This window comes from Antedon bifida, chromosome 10, assembly GCF_963402885.1.
Source record: "Antedon bifida chromosome 10, ecAntBifi1.1, whole genome shotgun sequence".
Taxonomy (NCBI): domain Eukaryota; kingdom Metazoa; phylum Echinodermata; class Crinoidea; order Comatulida; family Antedonidae; genus Antedon; species Antedon bifida.
This window is the reverse complement of record NC_136235.1, coordinates 3582183-3601643: the sequence shown is the minus strand read 5'-3', so window position 1 is coordinate 3601643 and position 19461 is coordinate 3582183. Positions and strand designations below refer to the sequence as shown.

At 30.4% G+C, this 19461-nt stretch overlaps 1 protein-coding gene across 2 annotated transcripts in view; it reads left to right on the top strand.

The window, feature by feature from the left end:
• LOC144854065 (conserved oligomeric Golgi complex subunit 1-like) overlaps window positions 1-19461 on the top strand; it is a 51191-nt gene that overhangs the window by 1560 nt on the left and 30170 nt on the right. For both annotated transcript variants that reach the window (XM_078711948.1, XM_078711947.1), the window contains exons 4-5: window positions 603-669; window positions 1300-1485. In XM_078711948.1, the coding sequence (XP_078568074.1) occupies window positions 603-669; window positions 1300-1485 (253 nt within the window). The remainder of the gene's footprint in view (window positions 1-602; window positions 670-1299; window positions 1486-19461) is intronic.

The window sequence follows — 19461 nt, the reverse complement described above, 5'->3', positions numbered from 1 at the left end:
TACTTGCAAATTTTTTTTATATTCTAAAATGTACTTCGTATGAAGTACAAATTACGTCAGAGTAGGGCAAAACATCTGACCACACACAAAAATGCTAAACAACAAAAAATAAAACTATAAGATACAATATTAAGCATTAGTGAGTTTTTGAGTGTTTAAATTGAAGTAATCAACTTTTTACAGATTTTTTTACAGGGAGATCATTCCATAGTTTAGGTCCTATTGAGACAAAGAAAATAGTTATAGTTGATTTTGTAAAATGAAACAATTAAATAAACATATCGTTATCAAATTATATTCAATACAAACAAAAGAAAATATTTAAGCTGAATTTTGAGTAAAATCTTTATTAGTTTGATAAAATAAGAAGATGAATAATATTACTTGACAAAACACATGTCAATAAACAAGAAATATCGCTGTAGAATTAAACAAATGCAGGTTGTTCAATCATTCATATCTTATATATTTACAGGCATGTAATTTTATAAACTAATAGTGCAGCATAATATTTAAACTTTATTTAACGTTACGGAAAATAAAGTTCAAATTGTGTAACTATAATTTGACAATAAAGCTATCGTGTATCCTTTTTTTTGTAGGATGTCTAAGAGTTCCTTTTATTCCGTTGCATCACAGATTAAACTTCTTCTTGATATGCCAGAAAAGGTATGTTTCAACTTGCAAACAGAGTGATATTTTGACATAAACAGTAAACGCTCAATTTTCCCGACTTGATTGGAAAATCGCAAAAACTAAGGGTGTCCAAAAACTGCAAAATTCTCAACAATATTATATTTTAGAGATTGTAAACTTCGGCATAGGTAGAATGATAGGCCTACAAGTAGGTTGTTTACAGTCAATAGTCAGACCTAGCTAGGGTGTAAAATAATTACTGTATTCCACGTAATAAACTGCAAAAAAATACCGCAACCTCATGTGTTGCGTTCCTTGGTAGATCGATTCGTTGTAGATACAAACATAATTTGGTTTTTTGGGGTGTTCACTAAGAACCTTAAATACGTTCCTCACGCACTGTAAAAACTTTAATTTAGTTACGTCCCTAAATTTACAATCTTGTATTGCACGCTATTCCAAGTCCCTTGTTTTGACGTCCAGAACAGAGGCGAATACATTTGCAAATTTAGGCAAGATGAAAACAATTTTTGTTGACGAGGAAAACAATTTTTGTTGACAAGGAAATTAAATCATGCAAATAAAAGGTCGCAAAATTTATAACTAGCATTACATTATTTGATACATATGGTTGTTAACTCGGTGTAAATATTTTCTTCCCAGATTTGGAGTGCAATAGAGAACAGACAGCACTTGAGAGGAACCCAGCTGTATTTATTAGCATGTCATATCATGAATAGTTTACAGCTTGATGCTGCCAGTCAGCAATCCACCCAACTGTTAACCTGGTTCCCAATACTATCACGTCAATGGGCAGCTATTAGCCATTTCAAAGCTAGTATTTTGCAGGTTAGTACACAAGTAATTCGAGTATGAAACTTATTCTTTGTCTAGAGCCAAACAAACTAGGGAGCCGCACGACCTTCTGGTGACAGTGAGTTTCCTGCTTTTGTGACACCCAAGCCGGCATGCCAAATGAATCAAATAAAAATAACTATCATAACAAGTGCTAAGTTACCCTGTAAAAATCACAGTTTTATACTGTCGGACTAAAAATGTTTGTTTTTGTAAACACAACGTTAACACATTGTATAATGTTGAGACATTTCAACTTGCATTATAATCGTGGTATTAACGAATAACACATTTTTCAAGGCCTAAACCATTCCAACTTCAGACGCAGAGTATTTACAGTTTTACATCCCAAACTAAAGCTTCATTTTCAGTCTACAGGTTCTGAAAATTCAGAAAATGTTTACAAAAAAAGCTGGATATCCATTAGTACTGTTCATTATCACTATTGTCGTTATTTCCGTTCAGTAGTACTTAAATACTGAATGACACATGATTCCTAATTAACCAATCAAGGAACACTAACCATTCAGCCTAACAGCTTGTTTGTAGAAAAGAGATGACGTAGAAGAGAATACGTATTTGAAAAAGAAGCAGTATACAGTATATTGTCAAGAGTAACCCATTTTGGGAGAAAGGTTTTAGTACTATAATATCGGATACAAAACTGTGGGAATGTTTGTTGTCACTAGACATGATACCGTGAAGGAATCGGGTGATTTTATAGCATTATTATATGTATAGATTTTTCACTCGCTGCATGGTGTGTGATTTAGATTTTTTATCTTTCACCTACATCATTTCATTGATGATCTTCAAAAATCCTTGCTGAAATTCACCGAAAGTCATGACGTAAATAAATGGATTGATTGTTAAATTTAAAGCAAGTAATAATAACCATATGTCATAAAAAATAGGATCAATACAGGAACAAAAATGATCAACAACACAACTTAAGTAGCCTGGTGTCATTGTTATATAAAACACAGTCGTAACCAGCAATAGAGTTGATAACAGATTTGTTTTTCGACTAGCACTGTTTTTCTGCTGTGGTTGTGATGATGAAGTACCAGTGACAGATCTTCTAAATATCGTCCATAAAATACGTCCGTAACAGTATGTCATAGTTGTGATAGGTAAGAACCAGCCAATAAATGATGTAATCAGTAAAGAAAATATGTTAATTTCACGACAGTTTTTAATAACTTTTTCCGTCATAATAAAATCGATAATAGCAGCAATCAATCCTGGTAGGTATGGAATTATAAAACATACATAGTACAAGATATTTCTTCTTGATTTATTCTGGTGATAGATGTAGGGATGCACAACAGCGATGTATCGCTCAATTGTTATCACAACCAGATTGTTCGAAGATGTAACTGTTATATACCAGAATATACATTCCAATATTGAAATTGTTTCTGAACCATTGGGATTACAGGCAACAAAAACAATACAAGCTATAGAACCCACCAGATCAATGACAGACTGATGAAGTAACAACTTTATTGAAAAAAACTTCTTAAAACTTCTGTTGTAAACAAACACACAAATGACTAACAAGTTTGCGGCGATACCAATACTACTTACAACAGCGCCAGTGACAATAATAGATTTATCAAGTCCTACGGATGAGTTGGTATCAGAACCATTCATACTTAGATGATACTAGAAAATTTAAGTTTATCTTTTTTGTATAGAAAAGTATTCGGTTCAAATTTCCTTTCTTCTGATTTGATTGATTAATACTTTGCTGGTTCTAATAGTTCACTTCTCTAGCAAATAGTAAAAGAACATGATGCCTGTTGAAATCACTGTTACAGCACTGGTCTGATGTTTGCAATCGTTTTACAGCTTCTAGTCTACTTATGCCTAAATAAATTATATTTCAATTTAATTTATTTTCATGTTATAATAAATTATTTAGTACTAGATAGCAGGTCCAATGGACGGGCACCATGGTAAATTATACATGTTCGACAATGATGGCGCTCTTTAACTGCATGCTTGATCGATTTTGCTAGCTGAGAAACAGCCGGGATTGTTCTAAAAAAACATATTTTTCGTACAAATTTGCCGTTCTAATATAGACTAATGGATAAAGGGGAATTAAAAGGTGCCTCAGCCCCAAAACACAATTTGGCTTAGTGCTATTCTAATATAGAAGATATTAATTGAATACATTTTATTCATTATACAATAATGACTTATGACCTCTATAGTCTTTATCAATTTTACACAAAGGTCAGTAATTATTTTTCACTGAAATAAAGTTGAAACGAACAAATACTTAAGTAACATAAACTTGATGAATTATGTGATTTATTATGATACAATAAAATAAATGGTAAACAAATATAGCAGAATATTAGGCCTACATTGAACATTGGGCATGTGTATATTTCAAACTAACCTGCCCAAATATATTAGTAAATTCAAAGTATAATTAAATGGTAAAAACATAACTTTAAAAGTGACAATATGTTACGTTACATCTTATGTAAAACTAGTAAGATCATAGTTATTATACACCTACTGTAAGTATCAACAATTAGTGTTTTCAATCTCAATAGTTGATTATGTGAAACATGACATCTTTAATGTTTATTGTTTTTGGTTGTTGTCACTGGTTGGTTTCTCTCCTTCAAATTAATTTGCAATACAGTGAATGATCTTCAAAAATCCTTGCTGAAATTCAGTGAAAGCCATGGCGTAAATAAATGGATTGATTGTTAAATTTAAAGCAAGTAATAGATCAAATGTTTCATGAATAATAGGATTAATACATGAACAGAAATGATTAACAACACAACATAAATAAACTGGTGTCATTGTTATATAAAACACAGCCGTAACCAGCAGTAGAGTTAATAAAAGATTGGTTTTTCTACTATTAATATTGGTTCTCTGCTGTTGTGATGATGAACCAACTTCTGATCTTCTAAATATCGTCCATAAAATATGTCCGTAACAGTATGTCATAGTTGTGATGGGTAGGAACCAGCCAATAAATGAAGCGATCAGTAAAGAAAATGTGTCCTTTTCACGACATTTAAGAACATCTTCACTCTTATTCTTAATTTTATCGATAATAACAAGGATCAATCCAGGTAAATATAGAATTATAAAACATACATAGTACAAGATATGTCTTCTTGATTTGTTCTTCTGATAGATGTAGGGATGCACAACAGCAATGTATCGCTCAATTGTTATCACAACCAAATTGTATGAAGATGCAACTGTTATATACCAGACTATAATTTCTAATATTGAGAACGTTTTAGAACCATAATTTGGATTACAGGCAACAATAACAATGAACGCTATGGAACCTACCAGATCAATGACAGACTGATGAAGTAACAACTTGATTGAAAAAGACTTCTTAAAACTTCCGTTGTAAACAAACACAAAAATGACTAACAAGTTTGCAACGATACCAATACTACTTACAACAGCGCCGGTGACAATAGTAGATTTATTAAGTCCTGCTGATGAGTAGGTATCATTCTTCATATTTAGATGATTATTGATACTCAAAATAATCGTTTCTTCTTTTTTGTTATAGAATATCGTTTGTAAACAACTTCAACCTGTATAAATGCAGATTATTAGTATTGCCACAAATAGTTAAAAATCCTAAACTAAAATTGATTGAAGAACTATTATTTAAACAACTTCAAACAAGGCTCACTAAACTTTGCTTTATCAAAATATAACTGGCTTCTATTGCTGAATTCATTAATGAAAGCATCATATTGAAAATGTCGCTTGTTTATTTAAAAATCACCTTTTTGGAATGCTCTGATGTTTGTTAATTTTTTACAACAATGTACAGCTGTGTATGCGATTGTAATTTAATGAATAAATTATATTTCAATTTAATCCATTATTTGATACTGAATAATTTACTAAAACCTTTGAAGACTGGGACTTTTTGGAGTCACTGAATTGCACTTTTTGAGCATTTGACCTTTGACCTAGGTAAAAAAATTGTGGAAGGCCAAAACATACATCAGTCTTTGTAGAATATATCAGCATTATGCAAACATCAATAATTAAATGTCACTGAATTAAAGCCGAAACGAACAAATTCAAGTAACATAAAACTCGATGAATTATGCAATTTATTAAATTGAAGACAATAAAATCAATATGAACAAATATGGCAGAAAATTTAGCTTATATTAAAAATTAGACATGTGTATATTTCAAACTAACCTGCCCAAATATGTTTTAGGTTGTTTATTCGATTAAGTTTTTCCCTTTGTCTCTTTGATCCATACAGTACTAATTTGAGGTCGCTGCTGGCTTGAGGTTTCCCAATTGCGACCTCAACCGTCTATGACTTCTGGTTTTAGTTGCTTAGGGCCTGTTCAGACCTACGGAGTTATGCTTTCGTATCATACGCGACGTACAACTCCATAGGTCTGGATCAGGAAAAGATTAGTGGAAGCCCCCTCTTATGACACTAATCTTTTGTTCGTTACGACACCTCAAGGTACAAGATTAGTGAACAACGCTTATGATACGAAACGACGATTTTGATTTATAATCAATATAATGTACTCCTGCACACCAGATGTGCGTCCAAATCGGTGACACTTCAGTTTCAAACGAAAGCGTTATTTAAGCAAATCTGAACACTTTGCTGTTACGACATTAAATATAATATGACATTGCTTGCGATACGAAAGCATAACTCCATGGATCTGAACATAACCTTAAATTTCAGTTGCAATTCAAGACACATTTTAAAAAGAAGTTATTTGTTTTCAAAAACTCTTAATCCTGTTTAAATGAATCAACTTTGTTAAAGGTGGATTTATAGATTGTTTTATTTTGATTGATTTAGGTAGTTTTCGGATAGATACTCATAAAGTAATTTAATATTAATAGTTGACTTTCAAACAATGTAATGTTAAACAGTTATGTTAATGACCTACTGTATGACTACAATGACGTTCAATAATTCAACTGGATAATTCATTGCCTGCAACGAATAGATCACAAAAAAGTTTGTACTTCAAGAAATTAATAACACAAAAGTGTGTACTTTGAATTTGTAATGCTAACTATTGTTAACCTTCACATAGTCCTGCAATCACATCTTAGAAACAGCTCGTGATTTAAAACTCAATAGTATTCCTCCTTCTATAATGTTACATCAGTCTTTGTAGAATGTATCAGAATTACGCAAACAATATAATATTAAATACAATACAATACAATAATTAAATTTCACTGAATTGAAGCCGAAACGAACAAATTTAAGTAACATAAAACTGGATGAATTATGCAATTTATTAAATTGAAGACAATAAAATCAATATGAACAAATATTGCAGAAAATTATGCCTACATTAAAAATTGGACCTGTGTATATTTCAAACTAACTTGCCCAAATATGTTAGTAAATTGTCAGAGTACAATAAATGGTAAAAACATTTAAACTTTAAAAGTGAAAATATGTTACGTTACATCTTATGTAAAACTAGTAAGATCATAGTTATTATACACCTAAGTATCAACAATTAGTGTTTTTCAATCTCAATAGTTGCTTATGTGAAACATGACATCTGTTTATTGTTTTTGGTTGTTATCACTGGTTGGTTCCTCTCCTTCAAATTAATTTGCAATACAGTGGAGGATCTTCAAAAATCCTTGCTGAAATTCACTGAAAGCCATGGCGTAAATAAATGGATTGAATGTTAAATTCAAAGCAAGTAATAGATCAAATGTTTCATGAATAATAGGATCAATACATAAACAGAAATGATTAACAACACAACTTATATAGGCTGGAGTCATTGTTATATAAAACACAATTGTAACCAGCAGTAGAGTTGATAACAGATTTGTATTTTGACTAGAACTGTTTTTCTTCTGTGGTTGTGATAAAGCACCAATTTCTGGTTTTCTAAATATTGTCCATAGAATACGTCCGTAACAATATGTCATAGATGTAGTAGGTAGGAACCAGCCAATAAAGGATCCAACCAGTAAAGAAAATGTTTTAATTTCACGACAGTTTTTAATAACTTTTTCCATCATAATAATATCGATAATAGCAGCGATTAATCCTGGTAGGTATGGAATTATAAAGCATGCGTAGTACAAGATATTTCTGATTGATTTTTTCTGGTGATAGATGTAGGGATGCACAACAGCGATGTATCGCTCAATTGTTATCACAACCAGATTGTTCGTAGATGTAACTGATATATACCAGAATGTAAGTTTTAATATATAGAATGTTTTAGAACCATAATCATTGGGATTACAGGCAACAAAAACAATGAACACTATAGAACCCACCAGATCAATGATAGACTGATGAAGTAACAACTTGATTGAAAAAAACTTCTTAAAACTTTCGTTGTAAACAAACACACAAATAACTAACAAGTTTGCGGCGATACCAATAATACTTACAACAGCGCCAGTGACAATAATAGATTTATCAAGTCCTACGGATGAGTTGGTATCAGAACCATTCATACTTAGATGATACTAGAAAATTTAAGTTTATCTTTTTTGTATAGAAAAGTATTCGGTTCAAATTTCCTTTCTTCTGATTTGATTGATTAATACTTTGCTGGTTCTAATAGTTCACTTCTCTAGCAAATAGTAAAAGTGTGATTGAACATGATGCCTGTTGAAATCACTGTTACAGCACTGGTCTGTTGTTCGTAATAAAACAATATACAGCTTCTTGTCTACTTATGCCTTGTAACGAATGTAATAAATAAATTAATCTATTTTCATTAAATACTAAATAATTTAGTATATTAAATGAATACATTTTAATCATTAATGTTACAAAGGTTATTCTAATACACAATATCTATATGGTGTGCAAATTATACAACTTTATGATGTTTCCATGGTTATGAAAACAGATCATTACCATGAGGTAGCCTGCATACGAGTATGAATTATAGGGTTTATGAATAGAGTAGTACTTATTTTTAGGTCGTTTTGTACCATGGTTATGAAAACAGATTACCATGAGGTAGCCTGCATACGAGTACGAATGATAGGGTTTATGAATAGAGTAGTACTTATTTTTAGGTTGTTTTTCACTTTAGTTTGTTCCTATTGCTCTTGATGCATACAGTACATGTCAGGTTTGAGTTAGCTGCTGCTTTGAGTTAGCTGCTGGCTTGAGGTTTCCCAATTGCAACCCCAATCTTCTGTGACTCCAATGTTGTTTTAGTTGCTTAAATTTATTTTGGTTTTGAGAAATTTGTGATTGATTTCAGTTGCAATGTACCATATTACATTCAACAGGCATTAAAAAGGGTTATTTTTTGTCACTTGAAAAATCTTGATCCAACTTAAATTAATCAAACTCTTTTAAAGGTAGATTTATAGATTGTTTTACTTTGATTAATATGGACATAGACCTAGTCATAAAGTGATTAATATTCACATTCAAACGACTTTAAAATATTGTTAACATTTAATGACCTATGACCTCTATAGTCGTTGGGCACAGATCGATTAATTTTTACTGAAATAAAGTTGAAACGAACAAATATCATAAAAGAAAAAGTAACATAAAACTCTATAAATGATGCGATTTATTATGATACCATAAAATCAATTGAGAACAAATATGCTAGAATATTAGGCCTAAATTGAAAGTTAGACATTTGTATCAAAAGCGTAATAAAATGGTATAATCATATCTTTAAAAGTGACACTATGATTGTCATGTTACATCTTATGTTAACTTTAAGATCATAGTTAATATATTATACCTAAGATAATTAGTGCTTTTCACAATCTCAGTAGTCGGTTATATGATAAACATCTTTTGCAGTGAAATGTGATATTTTTATTGTTCTAGATTATTGTTTTCAGTTTTTATCACTGGTTGATTTCTTTCTTTTCGTTAAAATGAACAATACAATTGATGATCTTCAAAAATCCTTGCTGAAATTCAGTGAAAGCCATGGCGTAAATAAATGGATTAATTGTTAAATTCAAAGCAAGTAATAGAACAAATGTTTCATGAATGATAGGATCAATACAGGAACACAAGTGATCAACAACCCAACTTAAGTAACCTGGTGTTATTGTTACATAAAACACAGTCGTAACCAGCAATAGAGTTGATATCAGATTTGTTTTTCTACTATCATTGTTTCTCTGCTGTGGTTGTGATGATGAAGTACCAGCGACAGATCTTCTAAATATTGTCCATAAAATACGTCCGTAACAGTATGTCATAGATGTGATAGGTAGGAACCAGCCAATAAATGATCCAATTAGTAAAGAAAATGTGTTAGTTTTAGGAACTTTTTCCGTCATAATAATATCGATAATAACAGCAATTAATCCTGGTAGGTATTGTAAAATAAAACATAAATAGTACCAGATATTTCTTCTTGATTTGTTCTGGTTATAGATGTAGGGATGCACAACAGCAATGTATCGCTCAATTGTTATCACAACCAGATTGTACGAAGATGTGACTGTCATATACCAGAACATACCTTCCAATATTGAAAATGTTTTAGAGCCATATTTGGTATTGCAGGCAACAGTGAACACTATAGAACCCAGCAGATCAATGACAGACTGATGAAGTAACAACTTGATTGAAAAAGACTTCTTAAAACTTCTGTTGTAAACAAACACAAAAATGACTAACAAGTTTGCGATGATACCAATACTACTTACAACAGCGCCAGTGACAATAATAGATTTATCAATTTCTACTGATGAGTTGGTATCCGAACGATTCCAAATACTAGTTTATCCTTTTTTATAGAATGTAATATTCAGTTAAATTAAAAAATACTTGATTGATCTAATTGTTTAGATTGTCAATTGTTGGAAACACAAATGTCAAGAGTAAACCATCACTCACTAAAGTTTGCTCCTTTTTTCCGATTTCAACAATAATGCACTGATCTTTGCTGTTTCTAACAGATCACTTCTCTAGCACATAATAAAAGCGTCCAGTTAAATAACTATTGCAGCACTGGTCTGATGTTGGTAATCAGTTTACAATTTTCATGTTAATAATAAATTATTTTATTCATTAATGTTTACCAAGGTTATTCTTATAGGTCTACACCACTATTATATGAGGTGATAATCATACAGCTTATATTTCCATGGTTACAACAATAGATAATTACCATGATGTAGGCATATGAAGTATAGGGTTAATGTATAGCAGATTTTACAACTCACTGATCAAACTAGTACTTCAACAGAATAATCACAAAAAAGATTGTGCTTCATTTCATCAAACTAGTACTTCAACAGAATAATCACAAAACAGATTGTGCTTCAATTTATCAAACTAGTACTTCAACAGAATAATCACAAAACAGATTGTGCTTTAATTTATCAAACTAGTACTTCAACAGAATAATCACAAAACAGATTGTGCTTCATTTCACCAAACTAGTACTTCAACAGAATGATCACAAAAAGATTGTGCTTCATTTCATCAAACTAGTACTTCAACAGAATAATCACAAAAAAGATTGTGCTTCAATTCAACAAACTAGTGCTTCAACAGAATAATCACAAAACAGATTGTGCTTCATTTCATCAAACTAGTACTTCAACAGAATGATCACAAAAAGATTGTGCTTCATTTCATCAAACTAGTACTTCAACAGAATAATCACAAAAAAGATTGTGCTTCAATTTATCAAACTAGTACTTCAACAGAATAATCACAAAAAAGATTGTGCTTCATTTCATCAAACTAGTACTTCAACAGAATAATCACAAAAAAGATTGTGCTTCAATTTATCAAACTAGTACTTCAACAGAATAATCACAAAACAGATTGTGCTTCAATTTATCAAACTAGTACTTCAACAGAATAATCACAAAACAGATTGTGCTTCATTTCATCAAACTAGTACTTCAACAGAATAATCACAAAACAGATTGTGCTTCAATTTATCAAACTAGTACTTCAACAGAATAATCACAAAACAGATTGTGCTTCATTTCACCAAACTAGTACTTCAACAGAATGATCACAAAAAGATTGTGCTTCAATTCAACAAACTAGTACTTCAACAGAATGATCACAAAAAGATTGTGCTTCATTTCAACAAACTAGTACTTCAACAGAATAATCACAAAACAGATTGTGCTTCAATTTATCAAACTAGTACTTCAACAGAATAATCACAAAACAGATTGTGCTTCAATTTATCAAACTAGTACTTCAACAGAATAATCACAAAACAGATTGTGCTTCAATTCAACAAACTAGTACTTCAACAGAATGATCACAAAACAGATTGTGCTTCATTTCATCAAACTAGTACTTCAACAGAATGATCACAAAACAGATTGTGCTTCAATTCAACAAACTAGTACTTCAACAGAATAATCACAAAACAGATTGTGCTTCAATTCAACAAACTAGTACTTCAACAGAATAATCACAAAACAGATTGTGCTTCAATTCAACAAACTACTACTTCAACAGAATAATCACAAAACAGATTGTGCTTCATTTCATCAAACTAGTACTTCAACAGAATAATCACAAAACAGATTGTGCTTCATTTCATCAAACTAGTACTTCAACAGAATGATCACAAAACAGATTGTGCTTCAATTCAACAAACTAGTACTTCAACAGAATAATCACAAAACAGATTGTGCTTCAATTCAACAAACTAGTACTTCAACAGAATAATCACAAAACAGATTGTGATTGAACACAAACAAGTACTTTTAATACAAACCATGGTTTACCTTCACATGTATTTCTGCAATCAGGTCTTGGAAACAGCTAGTGATTTAAAACTCAATAGTATTCAGTCTTTGTAGAATTTATCAGAATTACGCAAACATCAATAATTAAATGTCACTGAATTAAAGCCAAAACGAACAAAATCAAATAACATAAAACTGGATGAATTATGCAATTTATTAAATTGAAGACAATAAAATCAATATGAACAAATATTGCAGAAAATTAGGCCTACATTAAAAATTGGACCTGTGTATATTTCAAACTAACTTGCCCAAATATGTTAGTAAATTGTCAAAGCACAATTAAATGGTAAAAACATAACTTTAAATGGAACAATATGTTATGTTACATCTTATGTAAAACTAGTAAGATCATAGTTATTATACACCTAAGTATCAACAATTAGTGTTTTTCAATCTAAATAGTTGCTTATGTGAAACATGACATCTGTTTATTGTTTTTGGTTCTTATCACTGGTTGGTTCCTCTCCTTCAAATTAATTTGCAATACAGTGAATGATCTTCAAAAATCCTTTCTGAAATTCACTGAAAGCCATGGCGTAAATAAATGGATTGATTGTTAAATTCAAAGCAAGTAATAATAACCATATGTCATAAAAAATAAGATCAATACAGGAACAAAAATGATCAACAACACAACTTATATAGCCTGGTGTCATTGTTACACAAAACACAGTGGTAACCAGCAGTAGAGTTGATAAAAGATTTGTATTTCGACTAACATTGTGTTTCTGCTGTGGTTGTGATGAAGCACCAATTTCTGGTTTTCTAAATATTGTCCATAAAATACGTCCGTAACAGTATGTCATAGTTGTGATAGGTAGGAACCAGCCAGTAAATGTTCCAATCAGTAGAGAAAATGTGTCCTTTTCCCGACAGTCCTTAGGAATATTTTCAGTCTTAATAACATCGATAATAACCGCGATCAATCCTGGCAGGTATTGAGTTATAAAACATGCGTAGTACCAGATATTTCTGATTGATTTGTTTTGGTGATAGATGTAGGGATGCACAACAGCAATGTATCTCTCAATTGTTATCACAACCAGATTGTATGAAGATGTAGCTGATATATACCAGAATGTAAGTTTTAATATATAGAATGTTTTAGAACCATAATTGGTATTACAGGCATCAAAAACAATGAACACTATAGAACCCAGCAGATCAATGACAGACTGATGAAGTAACAACTTGATTGAAAAAGACTTCTTAAAACTTCCGTTGTAAACAAAAACAAAAATGACTAACAAGTTTGCAACGATACCAATACTACTTACAACAGCGCCGGTGACAATAATAGATTTATCAAGTCCTATAAATGATGAATTGGTATCAGAACCATTCATATTAGTTGATACTAGAAAATATAAGTTTATCTTTTTTGTATAGAAAAGTATTCGGTTCAAATTTCCTTTCTTCTGATTTGATTGATTAATACTTTGCTGGTTCTAATAGTTCACTTCTCTAGAAAATAGTAAAAGAATATGATGCCTGTTGAAATCACTGTTACAACACTGGTCTGATGTTTGTAATTGTTTTACAGCTTCTAGTCTACTTATGCCTAAATAAATTATATTTCAATTTAATCTATTTTCATGTTATAATCAATTATTTGGTACTAGATGGCAGGTCCAATGGACGGGCACCATGGTAAATTATACATGTTCAAAGATGATGGCGCTTTTTAACTGCATGCTCGATCGATTTTGCTAGCAGAGAAACAGCCGGGATTGTTCTAAAAAAACATTTTTTTTTTTTTTTTAAAGGTGCCCCAGCCCCAAAACACAATTTGGCTTAGTGCTATTATAATATAGAAGATATTAATTGAATACATTTTATTCATTATACAATAATGACCTATGACCTCTATAGTCTTTATAAATTTTACACAAAGGTCAAAAATTATTTTTCACTGAAATAAAGTTGAAACGAACAAATAAATAAGTAACATAAAACTTGATGAATTATGCGATTTATTATGATACAATAAAATAAATGGTAAACAAATATAGCAGAATATTAGGCCTACATTGAAAATTAGACATTTGTATATTTCAAACTAACCTGCCAAAATATGTTAGTAATTGTCAAAGTATAATAAAATTGTAAAAACATAACTTTAAAAGTGACAATATGTTACGTTACATCTTATGTAAAACTAGTAAGATCATAGTTATTATACAACTAAGTATCAACAATTAGTGTTTTTCAATCTCAATAGTTGCTTATGTGAAACATGGCATCTTTAATGTTTATTGTTTTTGGTTGTAATCACTGGTTGGTTCCCCTCCTTCAAATTAATTTGCAATACAGTGAATGATCTTCAAAAATCCTTGCTGAAATTCAGTGAAAGCCATGGCGTAAATAAATGGATTGATTGTTAAATTTAAAGCAAGTAATAGATCAAATGTTTCATGAATGATAAGATCAATACAGGAACAAAAATGATTAATAACATAACATATATAGCCTGGAGTCATTGTTATATAAAACACAGCCGTAACCAGCAATAGAGTTGATAACAGATTTGTTTTTCTACTATCACTGTTTTTCTGCTGTGGTTGTGATGATGAAGTACCAGCTACAGACCTTCTAAATATTGTCCATAAAATACATCCATAACAATATGTCATAGTTGTCGTAGGTAGGAACCAGCCAATAAATGTTCCAATCAATATTGAAATTGTTTCACTTTTACAACATTTAATATCTTCTTCACCCATAATGATATAGATAATAACCGTGATTAATCCTGGTAGGTATTGTAAAATAAAACATAAATAGTACCAGATATTTATTCTTGATTTGTTCTGGTGATAGATGTAGGGATGCACAACAGCAATGTATCGCTCAATTGTTATCACAACCAGATTGTATGAAGATGTAACTGATATATACCAGATTATAATTTCTAATATAAGCAACGTTTTAGAGTCACGGTGAGGATTACATGCAATTAAAACAATGACCTCTGTACAACCCAGCAGATCAATAACAGACTGATGAAATAACAACTTGGTTGAAAAAGACTTCTTAAAACTTCTGTTGTAAACAAACACACAAATGACTAACAAGTTTGCAACGATACCAATACTACTTACAACAGCGCCAGTGACAATAATAGATTTTTCATATGCTACTGATGAGTTGGTATCAGAATGATTCATACTTAGATGATACTAGAAAATCTAAGTTTATCTTTTTTGTATAGAAAAGTATTCGGTTCAAATTTCCTTTCTTCTGATTTGATTGATTAATACTTTGCTGGTTCTAATAGTTCACTTCTCTAGCACATAGTAGTAAAAGAATATGATGCCTGTTGAAATCACTGTTACAACACTGGTCTGATGTTTGTAATCGTTTTACAACAAATACAGCTTCTTGTCTACTTATGCCTTGTATCAAATGTAATAAATAAATTATATTTCAATTTAATCTATTTTCCTTAAAGATGTATTGTCCCTTGAAACACAAAAAAATGAAGGTCAGAATATTCTAAATTTAAATTGGCCATATCAAAGTAATATTAAAGTTATTCACTTTAAGTCGAAAATTCGAGCCAAAAACAACAATTTTACGTAATTAACAGCTAAATTAATTTGATTACGTTTCGTCTGGAAAATCGTCGCGAGCGAAAGTAAACAAAGATTTCAAACCATGATTATACATTATGCATGATGCCAATTAGGATTGTTTACAACTCGTCACGGTTGAGAAGGTGTTTTCACACAGATCGCAAGGAAGTTTTATGATTATGCATACAGAGTAGGCAAATAAGCGCGTTGCATTATGAGATATGTTTTGATCGAAAACTTTGACTGGAAGTCAAAGTTATTTTTTAAACCAAAAAACGTCTGTATTTCAGTTAAATGATTTTTTTTTCAACTAATTTTTGGTGAAAGTTAATAACTATTATGATACTTCAAAATGACGCACTTTTTTTCAAAATCTTTTATTTTTTATTTTTTTGGAATTTGACAAAGGGACAATACATCTTTAAATACTAAATAATTTAGTATATTAAGTGAATACATTTTAATCATTTAATGTTACAAAGGTTATTCTTTCTAATGTACAATATCTATATGGTGTGCAAATTATACAACTTTATGATGTTTCCATGGTTGCGAAAATAGATAATTAGTACCATGAGGTAGCCTGCATACGAGTATGAATGATAGGGTTTATTAATAGAGTAGTACTTATTTTTAGGTCGTTTTGTTATTTTTAGGGCATTTTGTACAAAATGGTTATGAAAACAGATCATTACCATGAAGTAGCCTGTATACAATATGAATTATAGGGTTTATGAATAGAGTAGTACTTATTTTTAGGTCGTTTTGTACCATGGTTATGAAAACAGATAATTACCATGAGGTAGCCTGTATACGAGTACAAATGATAGGGTTAATTAATAGAGTAGTACTCATTTTTAGGTCTTTTTTCAATTTAGTTTGTTCCTATTGCTCTTGATGCATACAGTACATGTCAGGTTGGAGTTAGCTGCTGGCTTGAGGTTTCCCAATTGCAACCCCAATCTTCTGTCACTCCAATGTGGTTTTAGTTGCTTAAATTTACTTTAGTTTTTAGAAATTTTTGATTAATTTCAGTTGCAATGTACCATATAACATTCAAAGGACATTAAAAAAGGTTATTTTTTGTCAAAAATCGTGATCCAATTTAAATTAATTTATAGATTGTTTTACTTTAATTAATATGCACAGACTTAGTCATAAAGTGAGATTAATATTAACATTCAAACGAATTTAACACATTATTGTTAAAATATTTAATGACATATGACCTCTATAGTCTTTATCAATTTTACACAAAGGTCAATAATTATTTTTCACTGAAATAAAGTTGAAACGAACAAATACTTAAGTAACATAAACTTGATGAATTATGTGATTTATTATGATACAATAAAATAAATGGTAAACAAATATAGCAGAATATTAGGCCTACATTGAAAATTAGTCATTTGTATATTTTAAACTAACTAGCCCAAATATAGTAGTAAATTGTCAAAGTATAATAAAATGGTAAAAACATAACTTTAAAAGTGACAATATGTTATGTTACATCTTATGTAAAACTAGTAAGATAATAGTTATTATACACCTAAGTATCAACAATTAGTGTTTTTCAATCTAAATAGTTGCTTATGTGAAACATGACATCTTTAATGTTTATTGTTTTTGGTTGTTATCACTGGTTGGTTCCTCTTCTTCAAATTAATTTGCAATACAGTGAATGATCTTCAAAAATCCTTGCTGAAATTCAGTGAAAGCCATGGCGTAAATAAATGGATTAATTGTTAAATTTAAAGCAAGTAATAGATCAAATGTTTCATGAATGATAGGATCAATACATAAACAGAAATGATTAACAACACAACTTATATAGCCTGGTGTCATTGTTATATAAAACACAGTCGTAACCAGCAATAGAGTTGATAAAAGATTTATATTTCGACTAGCACTGTTTTTCTGCTGTGGTTGTGATGAAGCACCAATTTCTGGTTTTCTAATTATTGTCCATAGAATATGTCCGTAACAGTATGTCATAGCTGTGATAGGTAGGAACCAGCCAATAAATGATGCAATCAGCATAGAAAATGTATCCTTTTCCCGACAGTTTTTAGGAATTTTTTCAGTCTTGATAATATAGATAATAACCGCAATCAATCCTGGTAGGTATTGAATTATAAAGCACGCGTAGTACCAGATATTTCTTCTTGATTTGTTTTGGTGATAGATGTAGGGATGCGCAACAGCAATGTATCGCTCAATTGTTATCACAACCAGATTGTATGAAGATGTAACTGATATATACCAGAATGTAAGTTTTAATATATAGAATGTTTTAGAACCATAATATGGATTACAGGCAACAAAAATAATGTACACTATAGAACCCAGCAGATCAATAACAGACTGATGAAGTAACAACTTGATTGAAAAAAACTTCTTAAAACTTCTGTTGTAAACAAACACAAAAATGACTAACAAGTTTGCGGCGATACCAATACTACTTACAACAGCGCCAGTGACAATAATAGATTTATCAAGTCCTACGGATGAGTTGTTATCCAAATGATTCATACTTAGATGATACTAGAAAATTTAAGTTTATCTTTTTTGTATAGAAAAGTATTCGGTTCAAATTTCCTTTCTTCTGATTTGATTGATTAATACTTTGCTGGTTCTAATAGTTCACTTCTCTAGCAAATAGTAAAAGTGTGATTGAACATGATGCCTGTTGAAATCACTGTTACAGCACTGGTCTGTTGTTCGTAATAAAACAATATACAGCTTCTTGTCTACTTATGCCTTGTAACGAATGTAATAAATAAATTAATCTATTTTCATTAAATACTAAATAATTTAGTATATTAAATGAATACATTTTAATCATTTAATGTTACAAAGGTTATTCTAATACACAATATCTATATGGTGTGCAAATTATACAACTTTATGATGTTTCCATGGTTATGAGAACAGATCATTACCATGAGGTAGCCTGCATACGAGTACGAATGATAGGGTTTATGAATAGAGTAGTACTTATTTTTAGGTCGTTTTTTCACTTTAGTTTGTTCCTATTGCTCTTGATGTTCATGTCAGGTTTGAGTTAGCTGCTGGCTTGAGGTTTCCTAATTGCAACCCCAATCTTCTGTGACTCCAATGTTGTTTTAGTTGCTTAAATTTATTTTAGTTTTTTATAAATTTGTGATTAATTTCAGTTGCAATGTACCATAAACATTCAAAATAAATTAAAAAAGGTTATTTTTTGTTAAAAAATCTTGATCCAATTTAAATTAATCAAAGTCTGTTATTGGTGGATTTATAGATTGTTTTACTTCGATTAATATGCACATAGACCTAGTCATAAAGTGATTAATATTAACATTTAAACAACTTTAACATATTATTAAAATATTTAATGATCTGTGACCTCTATAGTCTTTATCAATTTTACGCAAAGTTCAATTATTATTTTTCACTGAAATCAAGTTGAAACAAACAAATAATTGAAGTAACATAAAACTTGATAAATTATGTGATTTATTATGATACAATAAAATCAATTGTGAAAAAATATGGTAGAATTTTAGGCTTACATTGAAAATTGGACATTTTTATTTTTCAAACTAACCTGTCCAAATATGGTAGTAAATTGTCAAAG